The sequence below is a fragment of the Gadus chalcogrammus genome, chromosome 8 (assembly GCF_026213295.1).
Source record: "Gadus chalcogrammus isolate NIFS_2021 chromosome 8, NIFS_Gcha_1.0, whole genome shotgun sequence".
Taxonomy (NCBI): Eukaryota; Metazoa; Chordata; class Actinopteri; order Gadiformes; family Gadidae; genus Gadus; species Gadus chalcogrammus.
Window position 1 is genome coordinate 14,122,038 of NC_079419.1, and position 15,654 is coordinate 14,137,691.

The window sequence follows — 15,654 nt, forward strand, 5'->3', positions numbered from 1 at the left end:
TAGTCTTTTTAAAAAAATGTACTTTATGTAGATGACTGACAGTTTCGATTGCTTTACATCCTGCACTACATCAGCCTTCTAGACCACTAAGAAGCTCTGAGACCAATCTGTTAATTATCCCCAGAGTAAACACAAAACATGGGGAAGCAGGATTTAGTTACTATGCAACAAATAACTGGAATAAACTCCCAGAGGATTTAAGACTTGCCCCAACTCTGAGCACCTTTAAAACAAGACTGAAGACTTTTATGTTTGCTATAGCTTTCTGCTAAATCTTAAATACATTGCACTTTCTAAAAAGCTTTTTTAACTTTGCCTTTATTTTCTATTTTAATACTAAAAGGCCTTTTTAACTTTCTATTTTACCCATTTCTTTGCATATGTTTTTCTTTTACTTATCTATTATTTAATTTAATTGTATGACAATGTTTATATGTGAAGCACTTTGAGTCTGCCTTGAGTATGAAAAGTGCTATATAAATAAAGTTGCCTTGCCTTGCCTTGCCTAATAGGTCTTTAATTCTTCATTCCTTATTAGGTCCATGGTAACATCAGTCTGAAAACAAACGGTCTCTAACAGGTCCGATGGTCTGTCTTTCCCGCCAAATCAACCCGGAACCTGAAGTAGTTCCTTTCCGGTCCCGTCTATAAGACCACGTTTAAAAGACGGCGGCTCCACAACTGTTTGAGTACGGATCAATACCAGCATCAGCGTGTTACTTTAGACATCTGAACCAAAGGTAAGGCGGCAAAACATTGTGTATAATGATGTGATCAAAAGCATAGCTTCGATTTACTTGGATATTTTGTTGGTGAATCCCTTCTAGATGCCTAGATTTTGAGGCTGATTTTGAGGCTTATCCAAGGGTCTTTAACCAGTGTTTTACATCAATACTTAAAAGTAACATGTATTTTTGTCTGGCAATGGTACGACTTAAGTGATGTCTTGGTACGTTGCCCTAGCTCGTATCTGTTGAACTTTCAATTGGCCCGCGCTGCTGGGACATGATGTTAACAAAAGGCCGAATTATAGCCCTTTGGCTTGCAACACGTTGTAAATGCGAAGGCGCAGTGACAAAAACCGGACCGAAGCGAATGCTGATCTGCAGTAGCAGAATAATTACCAGAAATGAACTTCAAGTCGACAATCAAATGATTTGTTGGCTTATATCTAATTCTTCTCTACAGTTACAATGGACCCCGCTCATCTCTCGGAAAAAAACATTTGCCCTGTACTATGGCTGCACAGGGCCCACTGCTGCCAGCATGACCGCAATGATGGTGGATCTTGGCCTGCGTGCGCCTTTGTATTTGTGGAGGACCTACTCGGGTAGGACCCACTAAGAGAAGCCCCATGGATGATTATGAAAGGCAGCGGGCAGAATCGCTCTCCCTGTAAGTTATTATTCTGTTATTTGGTATACATGCTCTCTACCATCAATGTTAAACGGTAACCTAACTTGGAAAATAAGCGTCTAGAATTAAGTGGCTTTCTAAAACGAAGCACGTGTGGAAATTATGTAACAAAAGGCCGAATGAAGCCCCCCTACTTCCTGAATTTAGCCAGGATCCATGTAGAATCATACTGCTGGGATATGATGTAAACAAAAGGCCGAATTATAGCGCCTTGTCTGGCTTTATGTCAGTGCAGGGTTGCAGTGACAAAAAACAGGACCGAAGCGAACACTGATCCCAGCAGCTTATAGTAATATACATTATCGGCTCCTTCTCATTGGATGTGCTCTACTGTACTAATCGGACTCTTTCTATTTCTCTTCAGGTGCTGCGACCCCTTCGATCAGCCCCTCCATGATCTGTTACCTAAATCACTACAACTAGGGGACTTTGATAAGCTCTTGTAGGGAAGTGCAAAATTAACAGAAAAGGCCAACTTTAAGTGAGTGATTTTCCATAATACCACCCCAACCATGCATTTGAAAAGTGTCAAAGATTAGTGTGGCACACTAAATTACCTGCTAATGCTGCTTGTCTTGTATTTGACCGTTCCAATGGAATTAGTTTTTGTGATAATTCATAGGTAGTAAAGCAGTAGTAATGGTACTCTGGAAATGATGTAACAAAAGGCCGAATGAAGCCCCCCTCCCAGCAGTCTGTTCACAGTGAGGGGGTGCAATGACAAAAACCGGACCGAAGCGTTTATCTGATCCAGGCAGCTGAGAAACAGGCGATCTATACTCCATTATGGGATTTCGATGCTTCATATTCCCCTGTATCATAACTCATCAAAGTTCTCCTTTTATATTCCATGTCAGGACTGGGGTGAATCTGGTGGTGCTGCTGGGGCTGAAGGTGCAATTATTCCGAAAGGAGGTGAGGTATTAACCAAAGTTGTGTTTTATTTATGTGCTGATCTTCTGTCTGGGTACTTCCTGACTATCGCCAGGATCTATAGAGGATCATGATGCTGGGATATGATGTAAACAAAAGGCCGAATTATAGCGCCATGTCTGGCTTTATGTCAGTGCAGGGTTGCAGTGACAAAAAACAGGACCGAAGCGAACACTGATCCCATTAGCCTATGGTATTGGACCATGTCGCCTTATTGGCTCATTCTCTTTAGATTGTGCTCTAATCTGAATTTTCCCGTCAGTTGCTGTGCGCCCTTGGACCAGCCCTCCCATGATCTGTTGCCTAAATAATCTGCGGGACTGACAAGCTCTTCCTGGAACCAGCCAAGCTAAAGTGAGTGTTTTTCCAACCTAACGTGTATCTTTTTGCGATCTTTCATTCCAAAGTATAACGTCCATAATTGTACAATATGATTCTCTGGAAATGATGTAACAAAAGGCCGAATGAAGCCCCCCTCCCAGCAGTCTGTTCACAGTGAGGGGGTGCAATGACAAAAACCGGACCGAAGCGTTTATCTGATCCTGCCAGAGAATGCATCTCCTTCCTTGATGTCCTAAAGTTCATCTGCCTCATATTTCCTATGTCTTCTATAACAGGGCCATAACAGGGCCGGCGTATGCAACGAGATGGCTCTGGTGGTGAGTGACGGGATGCCATCTTGTGAAAGGTGAGTTGGAACTTGGAAGCCCTCAAACTTATTTTTTATTATAAGGATGATGCTATAGTAACTGCTGGGACATGATGTAAACAAAAGGCCGAATTGTAGCACCCTCGCCTAGCAGCTTGTTCCCTGTGCAATGGGCGCTGTGACAAAAACTCGACCGAAGCGTGATCTGATCCCAGCTTGGTACAACTGATTATCAAAACTGTCTGACAAGCAGACTAGAACTATACTTGGTGTAATATATATACTAGTGTAAAACTGTGATTCTCTAGCCAATTTCGTGTAATACATCTTCTCTAAAATCCTGTTCTTCACAGACTAGGACAAGTTACCCCCTGCTCCGCTGCCCCTATAGGACACTTCTGGCAGTGCAATGGAGCCGACCCATTGACCTGCATGATCACATTGCTTGTATTACTCTACTTCACATGAATATCTTTTGTGAATCCTCTTCAGCAACATGGTACATTTCTGTTTGAGAGATAAAAATGGAAACCGTTTCCCATGCATTCAGCTGCACATCAGTTATTTCAATGTCCAGTTTTTCCTGTTTTCTTTTTCAAAAATTCTGTTGTCTCCATATTCAGTGCTGTGATGCCATGGTATAACTTGCTTATAATGCCTTTTGGAACTCCTGAGATTTAGGCATTAATAAATGTATAAATAATAATTGGTGGCTCTCTTGGATTCTATACCCATTTCTGACTCAAATCTGGAATACCTTCCTTTGGATCATGTATCGACAGATTTGTTTCTTTTTGGAAAGGCATGGTTTAAAACGTATTGGTTTTGACTTAATGACAGACTTAGGTTCTACCCGTACCAAGTACAACAGTGCAGAGACAAATCAAGCGTGTGTGGTTTAAAAGTTGACAACTCTGGCAAAGGACTAAAGGGCAATCTTTATGTGTTTTCGGAAATCTGATGGTATTACTAAGTCTATGGGGTCATCTCTACAGCACGACGGACCATAACTTTTCACTCAATGAACGCTTCCTCTTCGATGAGACCATCAGTATTGCATTGGTCTGGTTGGTTGCCAGCCATAGACATGAGGCTCGTAGTACCCTAACCGGAAGCTGTTCAATTTTAATTTACCGTTGCCATGCTGGATATTAACAAAGTACTTTTAAACAAGATACTGTGGGGGTCATCTTCCGGTTTCTAATGAAGATTAGCAAATGGGGCGAGATGGAAAAACGGGTTACCAATAGGCAAACAGGACTTTATATAAAGTGATGCTTTAGTGCAGCCTCATTGAGAAATGAGGGCATACTGGGCTTGGATGGGGTCAGAGCCCTTCTAAATACGGGTCTAAAACTCATAACTCGGAAGTAAACAAACAAATTCATTTGAATTGCTTCGGTTTTACTTTTGGTCACAAATATACAGTGCATTTAAAACGAAGTAACACACTTCTGCAACTGAATATGCATTATTATCCCCTTTATTTAACCAGGTTGAGTCATTGAGATTAAAATCTATTTTACAAATGACCTTGCCAAGATGGAAGGCACACGGCGTCAAAACAAGACAAAGTGCAATAGTAATACATTTAGTTCATTGACTAAAACATTTGCAATTTCTAGTGGGAGGCCGACATCAAACTCGACAACAGCTTTAAATTCAGAGTAACTAGGTCTTGCAGCTTATTCCAGGAATATGGTGCAAAAACCTTAATGGCCTTTTTCACAGTTCGGCCCGCCCTTCAACAGTCATAAGGACCATAAATGCATATTGTTTGCCAGGGCCGTGCAGAGACCTTGAGGAGCAGGGGCTCTGATCAAAAAAGGGCACATGGAACAAGATTTAACAATGTCATCTTTATTTTTTAATGAATTATCCTTAAAACTAAATATATTGTGTAATCTTACAATCTTATGTAGAAGTATCCATAATATATCCCAACAGACAATGTGAAATTTTACATAATACTAAATCCACAATTTAACCTAAATTGACATCTAAAAATGAAACATGGGGCCTTACATCAGACTCCATTCACATGAATAAAAAATGCAACTGTTAATCAACCAATGTAACTTTACATACAGTATTGATACTATATCAAATTTTACATAATACTAAAACAATACTGTACACCTTAGAATGAAATATGGAGCTTTACATCAGACTACATTCACACAAATATTAACTATGTAAAATGCAACTTTCTGACATACTATGTGATTGAGGCTAACTACTACAATCAGAACGAGAAAATGTTTTTTGTGAATATTCTAAACTATTAATTGCATACTGATTCGCTATAATGCAAAATATAAGCAAGGGGTTACCTGTAGTAAGTAACAGCCAACCATTAGCAAGTAATCCAGCAAACAATAAGAAAATGTATTTTTATTGATTTGTGGTGATTTCTTTCCTGAAACAGTTCCATGGTAAAGTCTATGCCACCAGTCTGGGGGGTTTAATTTGTAAGACAGATAGCAGCCGGAACGTAGATTAAAGTGCTGTTCTCGCACAGATATTGATGGCAACCAAAGTTAGTTTATTTTTCAACATAAGCTAAATGGTTTTGGAAACGGACTGTAGTGATCTTACCCTGCTTTTCACCGTCTCTTAAAACAACTATACGATGCGCATCTTGAAAGCAGGCAAATGTGAAAGGTCGCGTTGATAGACTATGATGTCATCTACCGGCAGCGCAGGTAGACGAGGCTACCAACTTTACTTCTATATTATTACTTTCAGACACTAGCCTGCCTTAGACACCTGCTGGGATCCAAGGGGCTGGAAGGACCTTCCAGGTGTGCTGCTAGGATAACCAACAGAGCGCTCTGGAGTAACATCTGCTCAGCTTAGAGGATTTTCAACTGAAGAATCATCGGACGAACACACGAGAACATGCAGTTGGTTCGACTGAGTTGTTTATTACCATTATGCTTTAACAACAAATATAACTGAAGAATAGTCACTTAAAAGTAAAAAATTAACAGAACAACACAAAGAATAGTACCAAACATTACCTATCATTAACGGCAATGCACGTGTCATTGACTCTTAGCGCCTTTATTTCTAAAAGGCAACTAACGACACACTTGGTGACTAATTTAGACCATAAGTAATGTAATGTAAGACAATAATAAACACAATCCTAGATTAGCTTCAGAAGAGAGCAGAGACAGGAAAGAGCAGGATGGAGAGAGGTGAGCAAACAAGACAAAGTCACAGTGCTCACACATGGGGAGAATCTTTACATGTAGTCACTTTGAGCTTTGTGTGAGTGTTTAATACATGAAGGGTTGTATGGTGGCGATTAAGTCATATACTGGTTTATCAACTACGAACCTTTGCAATTCTTCAATGATTTAAAACGTTTGATCAGTCTCAAAATGATTAAAAGAGGGTTTTAGGCCACAAAAACTTTTTGTTTGTATTACACTGAGACAGTATTTCTACTGAACACTATTGGACTGGAATGTATCTATTTCACTGAAATGACCAATTACAATTATAATGTAGGCCTAAACATTACATTTTTTAAAACCAAAAGAAAAGTTAATAAACTACAATTATTATTTATACAAATGAATCCTCTTAAAATGTTCTACATAACTGCAACTGTTAACAATTTAGCGTTAAACATATAGAATAAATCTGGGGAAAACAGACAATATGTAATCTAAACCTTTATTAAGGGTTGTATTCAATAACTGGGGTTAGATTCTTAACTAACATATCCTTGTTAAATGACAGCATTGCAACATTAATGCAGTTATCTCAGATCTCACATAGTAGAGATTCTAATTCAGGAAACAAAATTAGTTGTTTTGGTTGTTTGTATATGGTATTATCCAACAACGGCCCTAGTCTGTTTGATTGACAGGTGAGATGATGAGGGGGGCAGAGTTGTTACCCCCATAATTATGGTGACCTGGGAAGAGGATTGGATAAAGAGGCTCACTAAAGGTGCAGCCAGTAGCAGAGTAGATATGAACCCTGGCTTCCACATCATAGAAGGACACCAGACCCTCATCATAATCAACAAACACCCCCACCTTCTGGAGCCCAGCTCCCAGAGGGAGATGGACGTTTGGGTTATCTCTGAATATCAACCCATCCGTGTCAGATAAAAGAGTCCAGTAACCCGCCTCAGGGGTCGTTTTTATCCTACATTTTCTGTTGATGGACTCTCTTGCCACTCCTAAACGCCACAAAGTCTTGCCTTCAACCTGGACCTCAAAGTAAAATCGACCTAAGGAGAAGCTCTGCCTCGTGAGAACATATATATAATTTGTAAATCTCTTAGGGTTATCTGGGAGATTCTTATCTACACCTCCATCATGTACTTGTTTCCCATCCTCAGACAGGATGAGACTGGAAGCAGCTGTATCAGGATCCAGAGTCAAATCTACTTCATACTGCTGGACCCTCTTCAGTTCAGAATCATGCAGCTTCTTCATCTCCATGTTCAGTGTCCCCTCCAGCTTATCCAGGGATCTCCTCAAGGTCCCTACGTAAGAAGGAGGACAGACCTCCACTGTGGTCCAGTCCCTGGTGGCTGGAGGATTCTTCAGGGATCTGAAGGCCTGGAGGAAGTGGAGGTGGTCTTTAGTGTGTGAGATCTGCTTGACCTCTGAGCTTCTATTGGTCAGATCTTCCATTTCCTGCTCCAGCTCTTTGATGAGGTCTTCAGCTTGTTTCTCCATGGATTTCACTCTCTCTTTAACCGTTTGGTTGAAATCTTCCCAGCACTTTTCAACACAGCCTATCAGAGCAGTGAAGACCTGCCCACCATCGGCTATCTCTCTGTCTGCGTCTTTGTTGCTCAGATCTACTGTGTCTTTGATCTCCTTAATCTTTAGTTTTCTCTCCTGGATCATATGCGGAACTTCAACCTCTATCATCCCCAGTTGAGCCGTCTTTACTTCATATTCCTCCTTAAGAGGTACAACAGAATGGGACTTGTGGTCTGTCTCTGTGCAGAACTGACACACACACACCTGTTCAGTCTGGCAGAAGAGCTCCAGAAGTCTGTCGTGTTTCTTACACATCCTGTCTTCCAGACGGTCCATAGGCTCGACCAACCGATGTTTCTGTAAGCGAGCGACTCTCTGATGTGGTTCCAGGTGGGTTTGGCAGTAAGAGGTAAAACACACTAGGCAGGACTTCACAGCCTTCTGCTGGGTCCCACTACAGACGTCACAGGGAACTTCTGCTTGTTCAACAAAAGGCTGCTCTTTAACTCGTAAAAACGTTCTAAACTGGGCAGCCAGCTCTGATAAGAAGATATTGACCCGTAAGTCAGGTCTTGTGTGGAAAATTTCGTTGCAAACAGGACATTTGTAATGGACTTGTTCATCCCAGAACTTTGCAATACAGGTTCTGCAGAAGTTGTGTCCACATGCGGTGGTAACTGGACTGTTGAACACATCCAGACAGATGGAACATGAAAAGTTCTCTTCGGACCAGAAAGTGTTAGCACAGGCCATTCCTAGACACAGACGACAAGGTTTATTTATTGAGCAATTATATATTTCTAATTCAAATACAGGAAGAGAGGTTTTAACTACTCCACAAAGTTGTATTGTTTTGCTCACCTTGTTATTACTGTCTGTCGGACTATTAATTCCAAAATGCGTTTTATTCCTTGCCTGGAAGAGAGAACTTCCACGTCGGTTTCTTTGGTTTCTCTGAACCTAAAGTTTCGTTTCCTCAACAAGACATCCACTCCTCTCCTCCCCTGACACCTGGCCCCTCCCCTAACGCCTGGCTCCTCCCATAACACCTGGCTCCTCCCCGACGGCACACGCACATGGCGTCACTCACTGCAATTGTGTCGGCCTCTTCAAATGCGTTGATGTGTGTTCTCCTCTTTCTGGAGTTAAAAGAGCTGGTGCAAAACGAGAGACATTGGGGGGATTTAGTGGGGATTTGCGACTGTAACCGTGATGATTGACCGGTGTTGATCTATCCGGGTTTCCGGGGCTTCCCCGAATACTTTTTTATCCAACCCCGGGCCCGATCCGATTTTCAACAGAAACAGACAGAGAGCAAAGAGCTGTTTATTGGCGCTACGCTGCTGTAGGAACTTTCCCCGATGTGCACGCGCACAGTGCACACACGAGCAGCAGACACACACACACACACACACACACACACACACACACACACACACACACACACACACACACACACACACACACACACACACACACACTTCTCACTTCAAACTAAAGATATTTCCCATGAGCTGTTACCAGCATAACCATTGGATTATATATGTGATTTATTCATCATAATTCAAAATATTCTGTTCTTCAGAGGACTGAGCTGGTCCACCAAGCCACCAGTGAGTGGAGGAAGAGCCAGCGGGAGGAACTGACGTCAGGTGCAGGAAACCATAGAGACCTGCTGGGATCCAAGGGGCTGGAAGAACCTTCCAGGTGTGCTGCTAGGATAACCAACAGTGGGCTCTGGAGAAACATCTGCTCAGCTTCGAGGATATCAACTGAAGAAACAGGAAGAATCATCGGATGAACACACGAGAACATGCAGTTGGTTCGACTGAGTTGTTCATTACCATTATGCTTTAACAACAAATATAACTGAAAAAGAATCACTTACACAGTAAATCAAAAGTACAGATCATTAACAGTTGTCTTTGGCTGTCTTTGCGACTTTATTTCTAAAAGGCGACTGACAACACTCTTGGCGAATTATCCAGACCATCAGGGAGAAGGTGAAACACATATTAAACGTGTGAGGGGTTATCATTCCCATTCTGCTGGCTGCTCAGAGGTATCGTGGTCCACGGCTCTCGTGCCAACAGCGTAGGGGTCTCTCCCTCTCCTCGCGCCGTCTATCCGGATTCCGGCGAATATCAAACCTGCTGCTCACTTTTACCTGCTACAAAACGGAGAAACGTTCGTTTATTTTTCAACATCAGCTCAATGGTTTTTGGAAACAGACTGTCTGTAGTGATCTTACCAAGCTTTTCACCGTCTCTTAAAACAACATGCGCATCTTGCAGGCAGGCAAATGTGAAAGGTCTGATAACCTATGACGTCACCTGCCGGCAGCGCAGGTAGACGATGCTACAAACTATAGGCTACTTCTATATTATTACTTTTAGACATTTTTTATTCTCGAATAATTGAGTCACACGTTCATTTTCGCCTCTTAGCAGCAAGTGCTAAGAGGCGAACTTAACACCCATTCTAACATTTGCATTACGAAATTGTAGGCCTACAACTGACAATTAATCATCAACTGATAAATTCTCGCTCTTGTTCAACCATCGCAAGCAGTTCTAATAACGGATTAATTTGATTCAGCAATCTGTTTTTCCGGTTTTATGTCATAGCCTACGAACGTTTTTGGAACACTCTTATTACGGAAGAAGGGGTTTACGGAAGAAAAAGACAAGAGCTTCCGAACCTCCGATCTGCTCCGAAGGCGGCATAGCGCCCAGGGGGGGCGCCTGATGCCTGATGTCTGCATGATGGAGGCTCTGGTTGCAAATTACTGCCATCTAGTGAAAGAAGGAGGAACTTTGCCAATATGGTAAAATGACCCCATGGCCCGGAAGCCGTACAGTGATCATTGATAATTTATATGGCGTGGTTCCCGCCGTAGTCTTCTATTTACTACCAGAAAGTCGAGTAAACCGGACGGAATGGAGAACGATCCGTGTTTACCGGTAATTCAACTGCACGACTTTATCAAGTTTGAGTCTGGCATCTTTGGAGCATGTGTCGATGTGATGCTGTTATCTTACTATGGTTAAATGATCCTGGTAGCCAGTACACAGGCGTCTGAAATATGCAGAGGCCAACTTGGGTAAACATGTTGTGCCTGGGGTAACGTGATATCTCGCATGTCAACCCTAAAAGTCTGTTCGGTTGCACATACAACTTCTGTGCAGGGGCGTAAGTTAAGTTTGAACAATGGATGAAGAAAAGGCACAACTTTATGCACAAAGTTGTGCCTTTTCTTCACCCAATAATGCTGGATGCGTCTTTTTTAAATTAAAAAGTAAAATAAATTATTTACTCTTCAGTCATCATTGATATGAATTTATTTGGTTGGGTCAAACAGTAGGTGCCGGTGCATTCATGCATCCAATGTATCCACCCTCAACATGTGCACCCATTTCTGCTGTCCCCAAAATCCCGACGCTGAAGTTGGCATCCGATTCGCAGCATCCGATTCGGCTTGAAAACCACTTAGAATCTTCAAATCGGTCCTGATTGAAAACCACTACACCTAGACTCTTCAAATTTGGACTACATTATCACAGTGAGGCTATACATTATGTAAAACATAGTTTCAGATTTGTGAAACCTTTACCCTATTTGTGAAAATGCAATACAGGCTTATTTGAATGCTTTTTTAAGGGGTCCAGACCGCATTGCATTTTCACAAATAGGGTAAATGTTTCACAAATCTGAAACTATGTTTTACATAATGTATAGCCTCACTGTGTTAATTTAGTCTAGATTTGAAGAGTCTAGGTGTAGTGGTTTTCAATCAGGACCCGTTCTAATGCAGTCTGGACCCCTAAAAAGCATTAAAATGAGCCTGTATTGCATTTTCACAAATAGAAAAAAGGTTTCACAAATCTGTAACTATGTTTATTATAATGTATAGCCTCACTGTGATAATTTAGTCCAGATTTGAAGAGTCTAGGTGTAGTGGTTTTCAATCAGGACCGATTTAAAGTGGACCAGCTGCTGAATCGGATGCTGCGAATCGGATGCCAACTTCAGCGTCGTCCCAAAATCCTTGTTTCCCAGTCTTGTCAAGAGTATAATCTCTTGGATCGTCTACTTCCAGGGATCCAAAGACAAACCCAACGGCATCCTGATTATAACAGAACCGGACTCTGAGGGAGTCTGTCCATACCCGGTCCTTCGGAGGCTCTCAGTCCGACTGAGAGACTGCAGCTCCAGGCTGGGCGCACAGGACAGCAAATATCTCCGTAAGAAATCAGCCCATTCATAATAAAATAAATGCTGTTAAATACACAGAGAATACATAATTAAAAAAATATATGCAAACAAAAAATGCATATGTAATATAATGCAAATATAGAAGGCTATAAGCATTAATCATTAAAAGCATTAAAAAAAATGCTTAAAGCATTAAGCATTAAGCATTGAAAGAAAATGAATTCTGATATCTGTGGACCAATGAATATAAGATGCTGCGCAGAGAAACGCCCTCAGAAACCTTTATTCGGGTTTCCACACAAAATTCCAGATGTATATAAAAACCTGCAAGAATATGCATATTTCTAGCAATCAGTCAGTTTGACAAATACAGATAATTATGGGTGTTCGTTAAAACATGTTTGGTCAATTTTGGTTGTTGGCAGGTGTAGACTCTGAGCTTGTCCACGTGGCCACAAGCTCATGACATTTGGGATGGACAACCAATAAACAGGTGCTGTTGTGCTACGCACCGGTGAACATCTTGGAAAATTTCAGCAATTCTATGTACACCGATTTCCAGCCTTCTGCTGAGCATTAATTTGTGTCGAAACCTACGCAGAGTTCTGTGCATGTGGCCCCAGGAGTTTGTCTTGGTTGTTTAGAGAGGCACATTTTTTAAGTTTGAAGAAGCTCGTACAGTTCTCCGCAGGCAAGTAATCCATCCTCCAAACTTACCTGCATGTTCGAGAGGATGCTTGACCGGGCCGGTGAGACCCCCTTACCAATCTGGTCTTTAACCTTTAACCTGTGACCCCTACAGGAGACCGCCTGGAAAGGCTGAAGACGAGGAAGGGGCGCGGGATGTCAAACATTGGCCGGAAGATGATCTACTGCTCCATGTGCAGGAAGGGCTTCTACAAGCAGGCCCACATGGAGGCCCATCGCCGGGTCCACTGCGGCCTCCCGCCCAATCAGTGCTGGCAGTGCGGCAAGACCTACCCCACCCTACAAAGCCTGGTGCTGCACCAGCAGACCCACGGCCGCAAGGAGCAGTACCGGTGCTCCCACTGCGACAAGAGCTTTGTCCTCAAGCGAGACTGGAAGGCCCACCACCGCACCCACTCCGGCACCATGCCCTTCAAGTGCTGGTTCTGCCAGGACGGCTTCAGCCACCAGGAAGCGCTGGACCAGCACCTGGACTCGCACAAAGACGAGGAATGCTACCGCTGCAAGGTTTGTGACAAGCGGTTCATCTCCTACCAGGGCTTGAACGCCCACTGCCAGTCACACCAGAGGAGGCAGCTGCTGTCGTGCGCCCAGTGCGACAAAGCCTTCAGCAATCCACAGAGCCTGAAGGTCCACCAGGTGACTCACTCCAGCCAGAAGCCGCACGTGTGTCCGGTGTGTGGGAAGGACTTCAAGCTGCCGGGGGGCCTGCAGTCCCACCTGCTGACCCACGGGGAGGAACGGGCCTATCGTTGCTCCTGGTGCGACAAGCGGTTCAAGCGGCTGCAGGGCCTCCAGCTGCACCACCTCGTGCACCTGGGCATCAAGCGCTTTGAGTGCGCCGAGTGCGGCAAGCGCTTCACGCAGCAGTCGCACCTGACGGCCCACCGGACCACGCACACGGGGGAGCGGCCGTTCCTCTGCACGGCGTGCGGCAAGCGCTTCACGCAGTCCTCCCACATGCGCTCGCACACCAGGCTCTTCCACTGCGACGACAAGCCCTTTGCGTGCGACGACTGCGGCAAGAGCTTCGCCATCGCCCACTACCTGAAGATGCACCGTCTGAGTCACACCAAGGAGAAGCTGTACAGCTGCTCCTACTGCAACAAGGCCTTCTCCTACCGCAACTCGTGGAAGGCGCACGAGAGGACCCACACGGGGGAGAAGCCCTTCCAGTGCGGCGAGTGCGGGGAGAGGTTCGTGACGTCGGCTGGCCTGCAGTGCCACCGGCGGTCGCGGCACACGCGAGAGAAGAGCCACTACTGCGCCACCTGCGGCCGGTTCTTCATGACCGGCTCGCAGCTCCGCCTGCATGAGCTCAGCCACAGCAAGGAGCGGCCGCACGCCTGCCGCTGCGGCAAGGGCTTCAAGACCAAAGGGGTGCTGAAGAAACACGTCAAGACCTACCCCGACCACCAGGACCTCTGAGGGGGTCCGGTCACGCTCACTCAACCCTGGGAGGATCATGCAGGTTCATGGACTCGGATCATCAAGACCGTGTGTGTGTGTGTGTGTGTGTGTGTGTGTGTGTGTGTGTGTGTGTGTGTGTGTGTGTGTGTGTGTGTGTGTGTGTGTGTGTGTGTGTGTGTGTGTGTGTGTGTGTGTGTGTGTGTGTGTGTGTGTGTGTGTTTCATTCATAAATTATACTTTTTATGAATGAAACAAAGTCACAAGATTCACAAACAATTCACATGAATACAAACACAATCAACTCAATCTAATATAATATGAATAGATTTAGTCCTATTTACAGCTCTGTCTAATGATCAAATGTTGTAAATAACACTAGCCCTAACAGACAGGGTTGTATCCTATCGTGTGTGTGTGTGTGTGTGTGTGTGTGTGTGTGTGTGTGTGTGTGTGTGTGTGTGTGTGTGTGTGTGTGTGTGTGTGTGTGTGTGTGTGTGTCCTTGGAAGATGCACCAAAGGAAATATGGAGGTGGGATCACTTAAAATGTGTTGACCTCAGGTGTGCAGTACTATAAACACTTTATTTATTTTTGTCTGAACGAATGCGTGTAAATTCAATGTTTGAGTTTAACATTTGTTGGCTGTTAATGCCAAATAAAAATCAATAATTAAAGGGCCCTATTTTAACATCAGGCTGGTCCTTGGTGTTGGACCAAGGAAGGCCTTATTAGTTGGTTGTGTTTGTTGGCATGTTTAGAAGGGGCTGTATGTGGGACAAATGTGGACTATGAAGGTGTTTATTTTGGTACCTGTCGTATTTGTGATGCATTTTTGTGGATCAATAAGTATTATTTTTTTAAAAATGAACAGCCGGGATCTGTTACTATAACTTTATTTTTTGCGAATGGTTTATATTGGTGTGAAGATATGTTTAGTTGCAACGGTGATGGCCTGCATTATCTCACAATAAAAACTGGTCCTCGTTCTCCTGAAAGTCAACACACGGCAGTGTAACTACAATATTGTCCTTAAAACTCCAGCCATGACTTTGGAAAGTTAATAGATATTTTATTTTGAAGCAACGTCTTCAGTGCACTGTGAACGTCAATGCATGTACCCTACCTCTTCCTCAAAACAGCATTCAAATCAAACCCTTAATTCTATTAAGGTTAGGGCGCATACGTGTTTATCTTCATTCAATATTTATTAAATTACAAAACGGTTAGTGTAGTCATTTAGCAGGCGCCCATTCAAAGTGTCCGAAAAACCTCATCCAAGATATTTTGAAGAACTAAAAGTCCTAGTTATTCCATGTTGCATCACTTATCAAAGATTCTGAAGTAGGCTTCAACACGACGAACATTTGATCTGATCAGTAGCGATAGGCGAAAAGGTACTCTTATAATAATTCAAATGGACAAATATTCCTTGGATTGGAAGCTATGTAAACTATACCAAAGACCCTACGAAGCTGAATTGAGCTCCCGATTCACATCCACCTATATATTTGCAGCTATGTGCGACCAGGAACTATAAGTCTATTTTTTCGGACCGTTTTTTAATGGCACACTGGTTACCAATGGTACT

General features: G+C 43.3%; 2 protein-coding genes, 1 long non-coding RNA gene and 1 other non-coding gene across 5 annotated transcripts; 3 read left to right on the forward strand and 1 right to left on the reverse strand.

Annotated features, from left to right (window-relative positions):
• The first annotated feature begins 630 nt into the window (after window positions 1-630).
• Window positions 631-3,697, forward strand: LOC130387672 (uncharacterized). Of its 2 annotated transcripts, none has more exons than XR_008896337.1 (7): window positions 631-740; window positions 1,189-1,395; window positions 1,781-1,897; window positions 2,274-2,331; window positions 2,612-2,703; window positions 2,967-3,037; window positions 3,352-3,697. It is a non-coding gene; the product is annotated as an uncharacterized LOC130387672 (long non-coding RNA). The 2 variants fall into 2 exon arrangements; XR_008896338.1 differs by having other exon boundaries at window positions 2,978-3,037; window positions 3,352-3,693.
• On the forward strand, window positions 3,101-3,214 carry LOC130388411 (small nucleolar RNA SNORD89). Its single transcript, XR_008896435.1, has one exon. It is a non-coding gene; the product is annotated as a small nucleolar RNA SNORD89 (small nucleolar RNA).
• A 2,217-nt stretch (window positions 3,698-5,914) lies between the features above and the next one.
• LOC130387847 (E3 ubiquitin-protein ligase TRIM39-like) lies at window positions 5,915-8,699 on the reverse strand. Its single transcript, XM_056597140.1, has 2 exons — window positions 8,596-8,699; window positions 5,915-8,489 (listed from the first exon to the last, which is right to left on the reverse strand). The coding sequence occupies exon 2, from the start codon at window positions 8,485-8,487 to the stop codon at window positions 6,862-6,864; it is 1,626 nt and encodes a 541-aa protein (XP_056453115.1). The 5' UTR covers window positions 8,488-8,489; window positions 8,596-8,699; the 3' UTR covers window positions 5,915-6,861.
• A 1,610-nt stretch (window positions 8,700-10,309) lies between these two features.
• Window positions 10,310-15,262, forward strand: LOC130388352 (zinc finger protein OZF-like). Its single transcript, XM_056597818.1, has 3 exons — window positions 10,310-10,697; window positions 11,834-11,978; window positions 12,752-15,262. The coding sequence occupies exons 1-3, from the start codon at window positions 10,674-10,676 to the stop codon at window positions 14,083-14,085; spliced, it is 1,503 nt and encodes a 500-aa protein (XP_056453793.1). The 5' UTR covers window positions 10,310-10,673; the 3' UTR covers window positions 14,086-15,262.
• The last annotated feature ends 392 nt before the right edge of the window (window positions 15,263-15,654 follow it).